This window comes from Xenopus laevis, chromosome 9_10S, assembly GCF_017654675.1.
Source record: "Xenopus laevis strain J_2021 chromosome 9_10S, Xenopus_laevis_v10.1, whole genome shotgun sequence".
NCBI lineage: Eukaryota > Metazoa > Chordata > Amphibia > Anura > Pipidae > Xenopus > Xenopus laevis.
In genome coordinates this window covers 113,085,308-113,102,134 of record NC_054388.1, presented here as the reverse complement: position 1 = coordinate 113,102,134, position 16,827 = coordinate 113,085,308, and the positions used below count along the sequence as shown (strand labels likewise).

The window sequence follows — 16,827 nt, the reverse complement described above, 5'->3', positions numbered from 1 at the left end:
GTTTATATAAACTATAGTAGTACTTATCTGTTATCTACTGTGTATCCTGTGCTTGAATGGCTGCCCCCATGGCTACACAGTAGCTTGTTTATATGAACTATAGTAGTACTTATCTGTTATCTACTATGTATCCTGTGCTTGAATGGCTGCCCCCATGGCTACACAGCAGCTTGTTTATATAAACTATAGTAGTACTTATCTGTTATCTACTGTGTATCTTGTGCTTGAATGGCTTCACAGCAGCTTGTTTATATAAACTATAGTAGTACTTATCTATTATCTACTGTGTATCCTGTGCTTGAATGGCTGCCCCCATGGCTACACAGCAGCTTGTTTATATAAACTATAGTAGTACTTATCTGTTATCTACTGTGTATCCTGTGCTTGAATGGCTGCCCCCATGGCTACACAGCAGCTTGTTTATATAAACTATAGTAGTACTTATCTGTTATCTACTGTGTTTCTAGAGCAAACACACCAGTTGTAATAGGGCAGGGCAACAGAATATTATATTGTCATTCATTTATAACACTTTTTTTTGGTGTTACTGTTCCTTTAAACACTCAAAAATTGTAAGAGGTGTGGAAGGAGGCAGCCAATGAATGGCCTTCTGGGTTGGCAGGCTCAATAACAATGCTAAAGATCGCCAATAAAACAGGGGGACACTTTATAGAAAGCCAATGGCATTCTGGGAATGAAGAATAATATTACCCAACGGGGCAGTTCTGTATGAAGGGGACAAACTCAAGCAGCAGTGATGTGTGGGCCAGTAAAACCCGACCAGCACCCGACCCTAACCTGCCTGACTTCTGCATAAACACACCCCTCTCTGCACCCTTTGTTGTGAGTGTTTTGGCTTACACTTAGAATCTGAAGTATTAGAAACTAGTGTAACTTTGGGTAAGAAATCTGTCTCCGAGCTCTTTGGATACATTTAGTGTGAGGAGCAGCACATAAATGTGAAGGGAAGTTCTTCCGTGACTTGGACATAAACACAACCCCCTCCCGAATTCCTGGAAATGTTTTCATGTCCTTGATGGACTGTCACCTACAGTAACCTCACATCCAGGGAACCTCGTATCCAGAATAGTCTCTGGTACAGGCTAAAACTTTATCACGGCTCTGTGATACACACATGAGAACTTAATATGTCCAGAATGAGATCCAGAACTGGCCCTAAATAAAGAGCAGCTTCTAACTGCCAGTTTGGTCCTGCACCTCCCCCACAGCACACGAGTAGCTGCCAGGCCGGGGAATGGGACGAACTTTGTTTCCCAATACGACTGGAGAGAAGAGATAACATGTGATCATTGGTCGGCCTTGAGCCCTGGCTCTGAGCCAATCAGGGGAGAATATTATCTATATAATCTTATAACAAACAGTCCAAGGTCTTCCTTGAAACAAGTGGAATAAAGAGACAGACACACGGTGGCATATATACGTAATAAACTCGTGTTTCTACAAGAAACAAAGCAGTTACTATACACAATGTACAACTTTATGTCCAGGCCTGACCTGCCCCCCCCCCCCAACTGCCCACGGAGAAATAACTTAATATTGTTCAGAGGCCTCTAAGCAAAGAGAAAGATGCAGCACAAGGTCGTTTATAGCAAACGGGCTCATTTTGTGATGGCCTGACGCGTTTCTAACCTTGAAAGTCAAATAGAACGGTGTGTTTATAACAACATATATAACTTATTTACCCCCCACATCCTACAGACTGAACACCCACTAGCCACCACTCCTTTACACCCCAGCCATGGACACATTCTAGCTTATATTTAGTTCCCTTAAAGGATAAGTAAACCTTTCAAATAAGTGAATGTAAAATTGATGAGAACTTTTGCAATATACATTCATTATTTTTTTTAAATTCCAAGATATTAAGGGATACATGTGCTGTTAATATGAATGAATTTTGTTACAACAGCGCCACCTGCTGGTCAGTTTCCCACCAGTCTGACCACCAAGTAGTCAAGGAAGTTGTCAGGAGAAAGAAAGAGGCTGCTCTGATGTTCTTCTGCTTAGGAAAATAATTAGAAACCTTTCTCACATCTTTCCTAAGCAGAAGAACATCAGCCTCTTTCTTTCTCCTGACAACTTCCTTGACTACTTGGTGGTCAGACTGGTGGGAAACTGACCAGCAGGTGGCGCTGTTGTAACAAAATTCATTCATATTAACAGCACATGTATCCCTTAATATCTTGGAATAAAAAATAAATAAATAATGAATGTAAATGACAAAAGTGCTACACTCTCGTCAAATTTATAGTCACTCATTTTAAAGGTTTAATTATCCTTTAACAAGGCGTGCACACAGAACATTGTGACCGTGGCAGCCATGTTTAACCTTATAGATATATGAGCAATAACAGGGGGGATTCTTTGGGTGAAATGAGGTGGTCCTGTGGTTAACCCCGAGCAGTGTCATATTACTGCTGGGTGAATAGCAAGAGCCATTCATAGGATCTTAAAGGAGAAGGAAAGGTTAAAGCTAACCTTATATATAATCAGAAAGGTCTATATAAATACACTAGTGCTGCTCTGTGTCCTCTGTCAAAAGAAACAGCACATTTCTTTCCTTCTATTGTGTACTCATGGGCTTCTGTATCAGACTTCCTGTTTTCAGCTTAATCCTCCAGGGCTAGGGCTTGAGCATGCTCAGTTTGCTTCCCTCCCTGCTGTAATCTGAGCCCAGAGCTATGAGTGAGCAGGGAGAGACTCAAGCAGGAAGTGATGTCACATCAAGCTAATATGGCAGCTGCTATCCTAAACAAACAGTGAGTTCTAGAGCTGATTACTCAGGTATGGTAAAGCATTCTGTAGAATAAATATAGTGTTATAGCTTGCACTATTGTGGTTAATCTATTGGCAATAAACTGTAGCTTTCCTTCTCCTTTAAGAGCAATACGTCAGCCTCCTCTTTCTCACGTGAATGTAAATACACACAGAAGGAATGTTTAGTGCAATAAACTTTGCCTCTGGACTGTACCAAGCAACAAGGCTCCCCCCAGCTTCTGCTCTAATGCATGCTGGGAACTGTAGTCCAGCCAATGGCTGCAGGGCCTACTACTTTACTAAACAGAGCCTGTATGTATTTATTTACATTGAGCAGATTTCCCTTTATTCTGTAAGGCTCGGCCTCTACTTCCCGTCGGACAGGAGATTTGGTGGGGGGGGGGTATATTACTGCTGGGGAGGGTTAAGTGCAGTTGAAACCGGGCTACACTTTAAACGAAAAACATCCCCATGGAGAAACGTAATAAAATAAATACAAGTTAAAAGACTGGACTAGGGAATACGCATCTGAGTAAAGCTGTGGAACTATATAACATGCTGAAACCCATAGTGCTACTGAGTATCTCTGTACTGCCCCTGCTGCATTGTGGGAGCGACGTCCCAGCATCCCCAGGTAATAGAAGGATGCAGCCAAGCAACAGATAAGAGAGAAACTCGGCACCACTATGCATCACAGCGGCTGTCAGTGTATGTGCCATAAAGAAGGGTCTCTCCCCACAGCACAAATCTGTACGTCTGGAGTATGTTCTGGGCCACCCTGTGTATCCTAGAGTCAATATATATATTTATGTATGTACATATGAACAGGGCTGTGTGACAGTTGTATATACACAAGCCTGAGCAATTCAGACTCTTCCAGCACATTGTGCTGCATCTGTGTTTAAATCAGCGGATCGTCCAATCAAGTGAGAGACGGCTCTGATCATCTGGCAGTCAGGGGGTCCCAAGTGTCAGGTAACCATGAAGGAGGAGATCTGAATGCCAGTCCCTCAGTGTCTGCTAGCCACGCCCCGATATAGATGAGCCGCGGGGAAGGCTAGAGGCAGCCATGTTGACTTGCTTGGGCCAATCAGACTCCCTCCCAGAGTTTAATGAAGTAGCTCTGCTGGAGGCAGCGGGTTCCACATCTCTTGTATAAATAAAAATACTCCCAGAAAGGAATAAAAGAATAAGCTGATGTAAAAGATATAAAAGTAGCCCAAATAAAATGTTGTGATGGGGGGGCAGGGTAAAAAGAAAATCACTTGTAGTCGAGCCAACAGGGGGGACATAAACAGGGCCGGGACCTTATTAAAGTGCCATAAATCGGCCAGAGAAATGGAAAGAAAAGATTAAAAAGGAAACAACGGTCCCCTATTGGCTGGCACCTCCGTGGGCACCCGTAATGCCCCATTGCAAGAAGCAGACTGTGCTGGGCAACCTTCTTCATAGTCATTTTGGCTGCGGCCCCCGGAGTCAGGCACATTGAGAGAGGGGCAAGGGAAGGGTTAATTCAAGGTCCCCCTGCAGTTCTCTGTCCCACACAAACACGGGATCTTGTTGTCTTCCAGGGGGAACTTGTAGTCGTACGTGATCTCCTCGTTGATGCCGATTGGCTGTTTGGAGTAAATGACGATTTTCTTCTGGGACTCGATGGTGATCACTTTGGCGTAACAGTTGGGCTGCGAGAGGAAAGCGAGAACGTTACACAATGAGATCAGGCGTCTGTGTGTCCTGGGGTTGTGTGTCTATACAGTGGAGTCACATGATATAATCTGATAATTGTCACAGCCGTACAGACACGAGACTGTTACACCGACTCTATGACACTCCACCAGCCAACATGGAGTCCTGCACTCCCGGCCTATCGATTCAGCCGACTCACAAGGGATCCTTATTTACTTACAGTCAGCTGACTCACGAGGGATCCTCAGCATTCAGAGACGAGCACATGACCATGAACCCCCCGCGCTTTTACTCACCGAGCAGCAGTGGTTGATAAATCGGGCCAGGTTCCCACATTTGGTGGCGTCGATAATGGTGTCCTGATCCATGCGGAACAGATAACTGCTGCCGATTCCCTGCTGGGAATATCTCTTCTCCCTCATGTCTGCCACCACCTGTGTAACGAAGAAACGTGTGTATATATTAGTGTATGATCCTCTCTGGGGACCAATCACAAGGCAGCCTTGCCCGTTCCACACAGTGGGGAAAATATTCATACACAGATCCTCCATGCTGTTAAAGGATAAGTAAATCTTTAAGTGAATGTAAAATTGATGAGGGGGCTATTCTAAGCACTTTTATGATTTACATTCATTATTCATTTATTTTTTATTCCAAGATATTAAGGGATACATGTACTGTTAATATGAATGAATTTTGTTACAACAGTGCCACCTGCTGGTCAGTTTCCCACCAGTCTGACCACCAAGTAGTCAAGGAAGTTGTCAGGAGAAAGAAAGAGGCTGATGTTCTTCTGCTCAGTCTGTAATTATATACAGTGACCCATAATTGTGACTGCTGGACACTGGCAGCAATAAACAGACAAAGATCAAGGACTGGAAGGAGGGCCCACGTCAGATAAGGGCAATGGGGTTAATGTGAAGGTTGGGGCTTATCTCACATGTTACGGTTATTGCTGTATGTGGAACAGTGACACAGTAACTTGCTGAGCACAGACGGGTCACACTAACTACAAGCTCAGGAATCACAGTGTTATTTGTACTGATTGGAAAATAGGGAGGATCTGTTTCCACTGAGCCACATGTGTGACATTTCTATGTATAATCCAAAGCAGAATGTGCAGATATGAGCAAGAGATTCCCTGATGCTGCTGGATGTGAGAGTGTCAGCAAAGAGATACAGATTCCTTGAGGTAATGCAGATTTATTAGGGACATAGACCCAATGGAAAGATCTCCTGCTCATACTATATAATAATAATATATAATAAATGCAGGAGCAGCACAAGACTACAGGGATACAAGCAGCAAAGGAAGCAGAGGGTGCTGGGAGTTAAAGGAGACATTGTGTAAAAAATTAGAATGTAACAGTGCGTTATACTCATTTAGATATAGAAGAATTGTGCTTAAAAAGTAGTGTTTCAGGCTGATTTATTGAATATTTCTGCAAAAACCCTAATAATCCCTCCCTTCTCTTCCACTTGCTGCTCCCTGAATTCCCAGGCTGTGCACTCAGCTCACTGCACTGTAGGACAGGAACCAATCAGCAGCTAGCAGGACCTGATAGGAAACTGAAGCCTGTCTGTGCTGGTGTGACTGCAGGGCTGTGATTGGTTGTCCCCCTCCTACTGTGCTTCTGGCAGGGACCGTTAGGACACGCCCACCCCTTATTTGAAACACAGACAGGGACCAGAGAACATCTATAGGGAGCTCCAATAAAGGGGCTATTTTTATAGATAATATTAATATTTAGCACCAGGTAAAAGTAACACCATATATTACTTATAATTGCCTACAAAATTAGGTTTTTTTTCATTGATCCTATATGTCTCCTTTAAGTAGTTGCCCAGGAATATATACCCTCCAACTGAACTTCATGTAAATCACCAAGGTGCTCAGAGGAGAAGGTTGTGATTAGTATATTACTATATTATTATATTACTAGCGCCCTCTGCTGTTCCATCCAGGAAGCTACTGATGCAGGAAGAATCTGTCACATTCCCATAGAACTCAGCATAGAGGTGCCTGGGGGCACTTCTTGCATCTGTAACTTTAGCTTTTGAATCTTAATCAGACGAGCAGGAGGAGCTGAATGTGTCTGAGCAACAAGGCTAATATCTATTGTGCATGTTCCATTCCCAGTGGGATGCAGTAGGTGCCAATGAGTTATTAGGAAACATGTGTGTATATCACCTTCCATTGTCACTTAAAGGGATTCTGTCATGATTTTTATGATGTTGTTTTTATTTCTAAATGACACTGTTTACACTACAAATAATTCACTGTACAATATAAAATGTCATTCCTGAAGCAGCAAGTGTATTTAGTTGTAATATTGGTGTGTAGGTGCATCTCAGCTCATTTTGCCTGGTCATGTGATTTCAGAAAGAGCAGGATGTTGTTTCTCCTACTCAATGTAACTGAATGTGTCTCAGTGGGACCTGGATTTTACTATTGAGTGTTGTTCTTAGATCTACCAGGCAGCTGTTATCTTGTGTTAGGGAGCTGCTATCTGGTTACCTTCCCATTGTTCTGTTGTTTGGCTGCTGGGAAGGAAAGGGAGGGAATGATATCAGTCCAACTTGCAGTACAGCAGTAAAGAGTGATTGAAGTTTATCAGAGCACAAGTCACATGACTGGGGGCAGCTGGGAAACTGACAATATGTCTAGCCACATGTCAGATTTCAAAATTAAATATAAAACAATCTGTTTGCTCTTTTGAGAAATGGATTTCAGTGCAGAATTCTGCAGCACTTTTAAAGGAGAAGGAAAGGCTAAAAGTAAGTAAGCTTTATCAGAAAGGTCTATATAAATACACCAGTAAACCCTCAAAGTAATGTTGCTCTGAGTCCTCTGTCAAAAGAAACATCACATTTCTTTCCTTCTATTGTGTACTCATGGGCTTCTGTATCAGACTTCCTGTTTTCAGCTTAAGCCTGAGCCCAGAGCTATGAGTGAGCAGGGGAGAGACTCAGCAGCTGCCATATTAGCTTGGTGTGACATCACTTCCTCATACTTATATTATTCTTTATCTTATCCTATTTTCCTTTCCAAGGTCTGTTGGGTTTGCGGTTTTATAGGTTAGAACAGACTCTTCCAATTAAGAACAGGAAAAGATAAAATTTGAGACCGCAGCCCTCCAGTTCCTGCCTTCCTCCCACTTTGTGGTACTCCCAGGGATTAAAAAAATTGAGTTAGATTCTATGGGAGTAACTCCACCAACTATCTACCTTCAATTTCCTGGTTTTTAACAAAGGAGCAACTTGAGAGACGGAAACAATAGGCCATATTTTTTAATTAATTTATTAGCAAAGGTCACTTTAATATTTAATGAACTACTTTATAATGAATTGAAAGGGGAATTGAAGCAATATAGTTGATCGTAAAAGCACTTGCACTTTATAAACAGTCACCAGAGTTTTTAAACTTTATTTTATTGCTTCAATGTACAACTACGATATACAGAGTTAATAACGTGCTAATTTATTTGATATATAATTAATTGAATCAGTATATGTAATTAAATTAATTGATTTAAAGCACTTTCACCAATTCATTAGAATCACAGGAATTAATTGATATATACAGAATTAATGGTGTGTCTCTGATCAGATATATAAAATCATTGAAATAAATAAGATGTGGCAAATCACTATTAGAAAATTAAATAATTGGTCGTAAAGAGATTTTCCTTCTCCGAGTAACATAGACAGTTGCTAACAAGTGGGTGGTGGCAAATAAGTCTAACTAAACATTGTAAACAAGGTTTCTTTCTCTTTCTCTCCTTTTTTATAAATTTGAATAAATAATCCTTGTATGATTTAAGACTATGGGAATTCTATTTTAAGAGGAAACTGTGGTATCCATATCAATTGATGACATCACTTCCTGCCTATCCTAAACAAACAGACAGTGGGGCTCATTTATAAACAGTTGGCAAATTTGCACATGGCCACTAACCCATAGCAACCAATCAGTGATCAGCTTTTTTCAAACAGCTGTTGGTTGAGCACTGAAAGCAATAATCTGATTGGTTGCCATGGGTAACTGCCCAGCTGCAAATTTGCCCACTGTTTATAAAAGAGCCCCACTGTCTAGAGCTGTTTACTCAGGTATGTAAAGCATTCTACAGAACAAATATAGTGTTATAGCTTGTACTATTGTGGATAATCTATTGGCAATACACTGCTTTAGCAGCTTTCCTTCTCCTTTAACTGTGTTTTGAAAAAAAAAAAAAAATGTTCCCCATGACAGTATGTCAGAGTGTGTGTGTCCTCTGTATATTAATAAGACATAGAGAAACAAGAGTAGAGAGAGCCGAGGGCACTTACCTGTCGAATGTTCTGCCCCACGTATTCTATCACCATTTCATCGGCAGCAATGGGCTCCATCGCAAACAGACCCCACTCGTGAATGTGACTGCGGCCGAACCTCAGCTTCTTCTTTCGGAACTGCCAGAAGCAGAAAGGGATGGGATCATTATTTTATTTCAAGCTTATGACCTTACACACACACGTATACACACGTACACACCACACACACACACACACACTATCAGGGCACCATTTCTCTGCACAGTAGCAGCCCTAGTGGCACAAAACAGACAGGCTGCACTTTACCTTCAGCTGATTGAGTTTGAGCAGATCACTGTCCAGCAGAGCAGTAGAGCCCATAGCACTGAGCAGACGCCTTTGCTCCGAGCGACGCTCTGACAGCACCCGGTTAGTGCCCTGAGAAGCAAAGAAAACAACACGAGGGACCAATGAGAATACAAAACAGAGGCCACACACCCACTTTGGTCTGCCTGGTAACACTTATAGCTTCAGTTATATAAGTGAAATTTACCTTGCTACTATTATCTTCCTTTTTTTTATAATTTGTAATGAAATATGGGAAAACCAATAACAAAATGTTAAAACAAAAGGTTTATCCTGTACGGGAATGTTTTGTCTTACGTTTAAACAAGAAATCCATCTTTAAATGGATATTAAGTGTCGGCGATATTGCCCATTGGAGTATATGTAAATGAATCACTTCGCTGTTGTCCATTTAGAGTTTAAGTATATGAACTATTTCACTTGTTGACTGTAATGGGTTTAATCTCTTAATTGCAGCAATTCAACTAATGATGTCATTTCAGGTAAATCGATTTAAAAAAACGTTTGACTTGAGTATTATGCATATGACTACGTACGCGTCAGGATGTTTCTCACCTGTTGAAATAAAGTTCATCGTTTTTAATATACGAGTGGACAGTGTGCTTGCCGACTTTATTTTCTATAGCTTCAGGATCAAGAGTGTGTGTGTGTTAAAGCAAATGAGGGAATGCAATACTTTGCTACGTAGTGGAGAGGGGACGAGGCAAGGGTAAATGAAGTGTTGCTTTTCCTATGTTACAGGCCACAGTGATGCTGCTGACTGCACTGCAACAGGCCAACATGACTTACCTGTGTGTCTGCCTCCTGCTCCTCAGCGGCTACAAGAAGTACTTTCAGGTACTTGTCCTTGTCCTTCCTGCTAATGGCATAATACCCCTCACTCCTGGCACATCCCGTCTGGTGCTCACGCAGCCCGTCCTGACGGCTCTTCTTCCGCTTGGGGTCGGCGATGTTGGTGAGTGAAATGGAGTTAAAGAAACAAGTTGTAGAAGACACGGGACAAATATACAGAGCATGTGCCAGTCACACCAATTATGTACCCATAATGCACGCTGGTGCTGTAATGTCTAGTAACCCATAGCAACCAGTCAGCTGCTTACTAGATCTGAGGCCTATTATGCTCCTGTTATCATCTCACCCCCAGACAACCATTTTCGAAGAGAGGGGGAGGCCTTGGACTGGTACAAAGTCGCAAAACACAGGGTGGAGTATTTCTAGCATAATTCTTTGTTGTGCTTTAGTTGCCCTTTACTAACCCTGTGCTATTTTTCAGCCAAACTAAAAATGAAGTTAGCCAGTGGCTAATAACGATAAGGATATTTGGGTGATGCACCCAGTGGGTGTCATTGAGCCAGTCCGTGCTGTGGTCCTCCTGCAGGAGCCTCTCGTAGGTGTCCCGGAGGAAGGCCATGTCTTCATAGTCTAGTCCCGTGTTCCAGATATCATACAGTATAGTCATCTGCTCAAACTCGATGCGAATCTCATACAGAGGAGGCAAGTGCCGTTGGACTGTCTTCCGGCTCTTGTGGGACCTCAACTGCCGACTGCTTACCCATGTTACTTCTTCATCCTCCTCTTCTTCCTCAGAGGTTACCTCCCCAGGTTCCGCCTCTTTAACCAGCGTCCGTTTGCTTTTGATCTTTGGCTCGGTTTGCACCAATTTAGCCAGAGCCTCTTCAATTTTCCTGGGTGATGTAATTTCCATATGCCCAACATCGAGCAGCCCTGCCTCCCCATCTCCCCCTGGTATCAGACCTCCTCCTATGCAAACAACCTCCTCTGGGGCCTCCAGCACTGCTTGCCCAAGATCTACATGTACAAGTTCATTGGATTTCTCAGACTCCATGGAAAGACGCCGTTTCCTAGGAGGCTGTTTGAGTGCAGCGGGTATACATGCATAGCTGTGCTCTAGGAGTATCTGTCGTACTGGGGCAAAGAGTAGATCTTCTAATGATTCTGTCCTTTCTAACTCACAGGGTTCTGCTAAAAGAGGAGACTTTGGTTCCGGATGCATTGGTGCTTCAATGAGAGGCACTGGTTTCACCTCTTCCACTTCAAGCTCCTTTTCAAAGTCTTCTTCGGTTTCTTCCATGCTGTCTTCTCTGTGCACTTGAGGTGGATAGGACTTCACCATTGATGCGTGGTCCCAAGGAAGGTTGAGTACAGTGAGCCGCTCTGGGAGCTGTTTCCGAGGAGACGGTTCTTTGGCTGGAGGGGGAAGCTCCTCAGGCTCAGGTTTAGGGCTGGTATGAAGCTCTGCGGTTTGTGCAGAAGGAGCCTCAAGAGATGGAGGAGGAGCCTTCTCAGTGGGTGAAGGCAACACACACTTGGGCTCTGGCAGGGGACTAATCGGACATTCAGGAGCAACATTTTCTTGAACCTGGTGGTTTTGGGGTTTGCTTTCTGCTGTCTCGGCTTCTTCTTCTGGAAGGAGCTGGAATGACACGGTTTTACGCCTTTTCTTGGGGGGAGGGAGGAGCTGTAGCGGAGGAGATGGAGGAGCAGAGGGTTTGGACGGAAGCTCAGGGGGCAGAGGAGACGGCTCTGGAATTTCAGTGGACTGTTCCTCTTTAACCTCTGGAGCTGGTGGTATATCTGTACGTCAGACAAAATAAAAAGAAGAACATAGAGAAAATGTGGTCAGAGATGCTGCGCAGACATGAAACGAGTTTGACGACTAACTGCCTGAAGCCTCAGTCTAATCAGAGATCCAATACCCATATCAAGCCACTTACCCAACATCTCTTTTTTATCAGCTATCGGTTCCAGTTCTAGGGGAGGAGGAGAAGCAGGGCTAGGGGGCCTGGGAGGTTCAGAAACACCCAGAATATCTAGGGTTTCCTCGTGTTCCTCCTCATCATCAGAAGAGGCTGGGGAGGACGCAGAGGAGGAAGATGAGGAGGACGAAGATGAGGAAGACGAAGAGGAGCTGCTGCTGTCGGATTCACTGGAGCTGTCGTCATCAGAGATGATCTTGGAGGAAAGTTTGGTAAGAGGAGAAATCTCTTCTGGAGAAAGAGAAGCAAAGAGAGAGTGAATGACATTACAATGACTAAATGCTCTGGGCTCCCATGTTTTGTAACTTTGCTTTGCCAAAGCCAAAGCTAAGGGGCCTGCTATGGTTTAATCACCTGATCACATGCATTCAGGCAGGCTGTGTACTACAAATATCTGACAATTTCAACTCCCTACTTCTCCTACTGCATTTATTTCCCATCCACATAAGCTACCCTTCCCTATCCCTGCCCCACTTCCCAGTCTCACCTTCTGAATCCTCTCCCTTATCACTCCGTTCATCTTCTTCATCATCGTCCTAGACAAAAGCAAAACAAGAACATTTTAGTTATTCAAGGTCCATTGGATTCGCTGTCTGGCTTGGGGCTGAGGCAGGAGAATTCTGCTGGTCTGTCCAAGGACCACAACGATTCCATTTAAAGTCCAAGCCACCTGGGCAGTTAGTGCCTCCAGCTGGCAGTTACACATTTCTCTCCAGGTTTCAGTAAAGAATCGGCCAGTCATGCCTGGCTGCAAATACAAATTATAATACACACACATATGGCAAATGATACAGTACACTTGTGTACAGAATAATAAAAAAGTGAATAAAGCTTCAAATCCTTATAATAGCTTTTATTTTCATACACGCGAATGCATTGGGAAGGAAAGGGAATATTAGGTTGTTCCAAAAAATAGCAGTCCCTGCATTCTTGTTTCCCAACTCATTCACTGTATCAAGTGAGACATGTTTCAAGTTGTTGGTTTGAATGAGGGAACTAATATTAAAGGAAAACTATACCCCCCCAAAACAATGTAGGTCTCTATTAAAAGATACTGAGTAAAACAGCTCATGTGTAAAATCCTGCTTCATGTAAATGAACCATTATCATAATAATATACTTTTTTAGTAGTATGTGCAATTGGGTAATCATAAATAGAAAATTGCCATTTTAAAAAATAAGGGCCGCCCCCTGAGATCGTACGATTCACTGTGCACACAGACAAACCACATGTAAGGTCACATGAGCCAATTAACAGACAGAGTTCTGCCTTTTGCTTCCTCACTTCTTCCTGTTACAGTTAGTGTTGTAGTATTTCTGGTCAGGTGATCTCTTCCTGTAACAGTTAGTGTTGTAGTATTTCTGGTCAGGTGATCTCTGAGGCAGCACAGATAGAGTCACGAAATGGTGGTTCAAGGCAAGAGATGTAAAAGGGCAATATTTATGTAAATATATATTCCAGTTTGGTAAGATTCTTTAATATGTCATTCAATTTGATATAAACTATCTGTTGCTTAAAGGACCAGTAACATCAAAAAAATTTTTTTAAAAATTCGTTAGAAAACAACGAAAAAAACACCAAGACAAATTAAAATTTCAAAATTGCAAAGCCTTTATTAAGAAATAACTTACTGAAACTCCACTTCCTGTGCTCTTCTGAAACGGCGATATGGCGACCATCAATAGTGCGGTGCTGGATTTGTCCTCCCTGGCTAGCTCCCATAGGCTTCTGACAGCAGGAAGACGGTGCTGGAAAGCAGACGGCTGGATGAAGAGCTGAAGTGTCCAGTGTGTTCCCGGTACATCCTTGTGCAGAGCAGCGCGCCTCTGGGGAGATCTTGCACGGACTCAGCCTCCTACTAACCCAGCCCTGCAGCAGCAGGCGATTCTTAGCGAGTGCCTCATGCGGGTGGCAGGGCACACAGACATCGCAGGCATCCCCTCTGGGACGCATCTATCAGCACAGGAGCATTACATCGCAGGAGCGTTACAAGCGGTGTGCGGCTGGTGCCGGGGTCTGTGTGAGGCGCAAGAGTAAGGGCACACTGACAGCCTCTATCGCTCCGACTTGGAACCGGTACAATGCCAGCAGCCTCTCTCCAGAGCCTGACTAAGGAGGCTTCCGAGCAGCGGCGCGATGCAATCCGTGCATGAGAATGGCCGAGTGCTGCTGCTGCCTGTCAAAAAAGTGTGCGGCTGTCAGTGTGCGCTCACTCTTGCGCCTCACACAGACACCGGCCCGGCACCAGCCGCACACCGCTTGTAACGCTCCTGCGATGTAATGCTCCTGTGCTGATAGATGCGTCCCAGAGGGGATGCCTGCGATGTCTGTGTGCCCTGCCACCCGCATGAGGCACTCGCTAAGAATCGCCTGCTGCTGCAGGGCTGGGTTAGTAGGAGGCTGAGTCCCCGCAAGATCTCCCCAGAGGCGCGCTGCTCTGCACAAGGATGTACCGGGAACACACTGGGCACTTCAGCTCTTCATCCAGCCGTCTGCTTTCCAGCACCGTCTTCCTGCTGTCAGTAGACTATGGGAGCTAGCCAGGGAGGACAAATCCAGCACCGCACTATGGATGGTCGCCATATCACCGTTTCAGAAGAGGACAGGAAGTGGAGTTTCAGTAAGTTATTTCTTAATAAAGGCTTTGCAATTTTGAAATTTTAATTTGTCTTGGTGTTTTTTTCGTTGTTTTCCAACGAATTTTTTTTAAGTATTCATTTTGGGGGTATAGTTTTCCTTTAAGTTGTATAACAGGGTTTCTGTGCTGCACATCTGTGTTGTATGGACTCCACCAACGTCCAAAACCCCACAATTCTTTGGCAAATTGTAAGCTCTTCAGCACGTCTTTTCTTCAACAATAGGACTTTGCAGGGGCTTCTTGCCGATAGTTTGGCTTCACATAGTCACGTCTAATTGTAACAGGATCACAGGGAACTTTATTCCTTCTTTCATCTTCCTGGAGTGATCATTGGCTGAGTCTTTGCCATTTTGGATATTCTTCTATCCATTCCAATGGTTGTTTTTTAAATCTCTTCCACATATTTCAGGTTTTGGTGTCATTGTAAAGCATTTTATCATTTTAGCTGAGCAGCCCACCATTTTCTGCATTTCTTTATATGTTTTCCCCTCTCCAATCAATGTTTTAGTCAAAGTCCACTGTTCTTCTGAGCAATGTGTGGAAGGAGCCATTTGAGTGAGAGTTTCAGAGAGAAATAAATACACTATAACCAGCAGCACAACATTTGCTCCTTCCTTCCTTAAATGAGGGCTGTAATTGACACCTGTTTTTTTACAGAATGAATGAACTCACTAATTGACTCCACACTGCTATTATTATTAGGGTTATTATTTTGTGGAACACTGCTATTATTTTGTGGAACACTGCTATTATTTTGTGGAACACTGCTATTATTTTGTGGAACACTGCTATTATTTTGTGGAACACTGCTATTATTTTGTGGAACACTGCTATTATTTGGAACAAGCCTGAATGAATGATTCAATGACACAAAATCAGCAGCATGACATGACTGTTAGGTTTCTATTACTCTACTACAACTACTAGTAAATCATTATTAATTAATTTCTGCCAAAAGCAGTGACTGATCAGGTTAGTGATGTCAGACTGCTATTATTCCGAACACAAGTGTATATCTGGTGGCTGATATTAATATCAAGTCACAACACATTTGATTTCCATGTTTTTAATCCCTTCTTTTTTTTTTATCAGTGTGTCATTGACTTGATGTAGAGAATATAAAGTCACATCTCCCTGTGAACAAGAAAACCTTTATATGCAAAGCAGTATTAAATTAGTGGCACACAGACGGGGGGTATTAACACAGCTTGTTGGGGCTGATAAAAACAACGTCCCTCAACACCAGCAGATTATAGTTAAGCCTGACATTGAACAGGACAGGCACACATAATAAAGGCCAAGTTGCCTTGTATCACTAGTATTTATGTAAGTGCAAGTGTTCTCAAAGACAGGGGGTTTTCATTATGATCATAAAACTGGCAAACCACTTTCCCTTCATTTAGCTCAGTTTCCAGTACATAGAATCTGTTACACTAACAATTTCAAACAAGATCAGATTCCTGGGAATGTCGCCCTGTTGGTCCTGAGGGGATGGATACAACTGCCAAAACGGATAAATAAATTATATATATCCTACAAAATTAGGCTTTTTTCTTTTATCCTATATGTCATACTGACATTAAAAAACTACTTTTTAAAATATGAATGTACAATAAAAGTTACCTATAGGTCATATTGATCGTTTTTTGCAGATAGTTCTGCTTTTGTAAGTTATTGTTCCAAACCTGACTTTTTTGCCGACCTGACTGTCACATCTGACTGGCAGCCCCCTCATACAGGAACATGGGGGTAAGAAAGGTCATGTAAAAGCATCAGGCAAATACTTTCATGGCAAAATTATAAATAACATTCAAAGATGATGTTCTGATGGACATACAAAAGTTTATTTTCTGGTGTCATTAGCTCTTTAATGCGTAAGGTTATCAGCTATGCAGTGTTCTTGCTACTACAATCAGGACCACCATCAGAAATCGCAGGGCCCCATACGACAACATTTCCTGGGCCCCCTGGGCTGCGCCCACTGCAAGCCCCACCTACAGGTCCGCCCTCCCCACCTACAGGTCCGCCTTCCCCACCACACAGTAAAAAAACAATTTTGTTGGCTAGGGTTCCCACATGTTAATAAAAAATAAAAAGAAATTGGTGGGCAGGGCCCCCATAAAAAAACATTTGTGGCCAGGCCCCCCCCCCCATAAAAAATATTGGTGGCTAGGACCCCACATGAGAAAAAAAAAATTGGTGGCCATGGCCCCCCCACATTATAAGAAAATTAGTGGCCAGGGCCCCTTAAACGTCCATGCCTTCCCGAAGTCAGCAGCTCTCAGAAAGAT

General features: G+C 43.1%; 1 protein-coding gene across 4 annotated transcripts in view; it reads right to left on the bottom strand.

Annotated features, from left to right (window-relative positions):
• Positions 1-2,816: 2,816 nt before the first annotated feature.
• Positions 2,817-16,827, bottom strand: part of setd1a.S (SET domain containing 1A S homeolog) — a 31,245-nt gene continuing 17,234 nt past the window's right edge. For all 4 annotated transcript variants that reach the window (XM_018242099.2, XM_018242098.2, XM_018242097.2 and 1 more), the window contains exons 12-19: positions 12,385-12,433; positions 11,856-12,128; positions 10,441-11,715; positions 9,910-10,079; positions 9,082-9,192; positions 8,794-8,913; positions 4,761-4,898; positions 2,817-4,460 (exon numbers count right to left, since the gene is read on the bottom strand). In XM_018242099.2, coding sequence (XP_018097588.1) covers positions 4,287-4,460; positions 4,761-4,898; positions 8,794-8,913; positions 9,082-9,192; positions 9,910-10,079; positions 10,441-11,715; positions 11,856-12,128; positions 12,385-12,433 — 2,310 coding nt within the window. In that variant the 3' untranslated portion in view covers positions 2,817-4,286. The remainder of the gene's footprint in view (positions 4,461-4,760; positions 4,899-8,793; positions 8,914-9,081; positions 9,193-9,909; positions 10,080-10,440; positions 11,716-11,855; positions 12,129-12,384; positions 12,434-16,827) is intronic.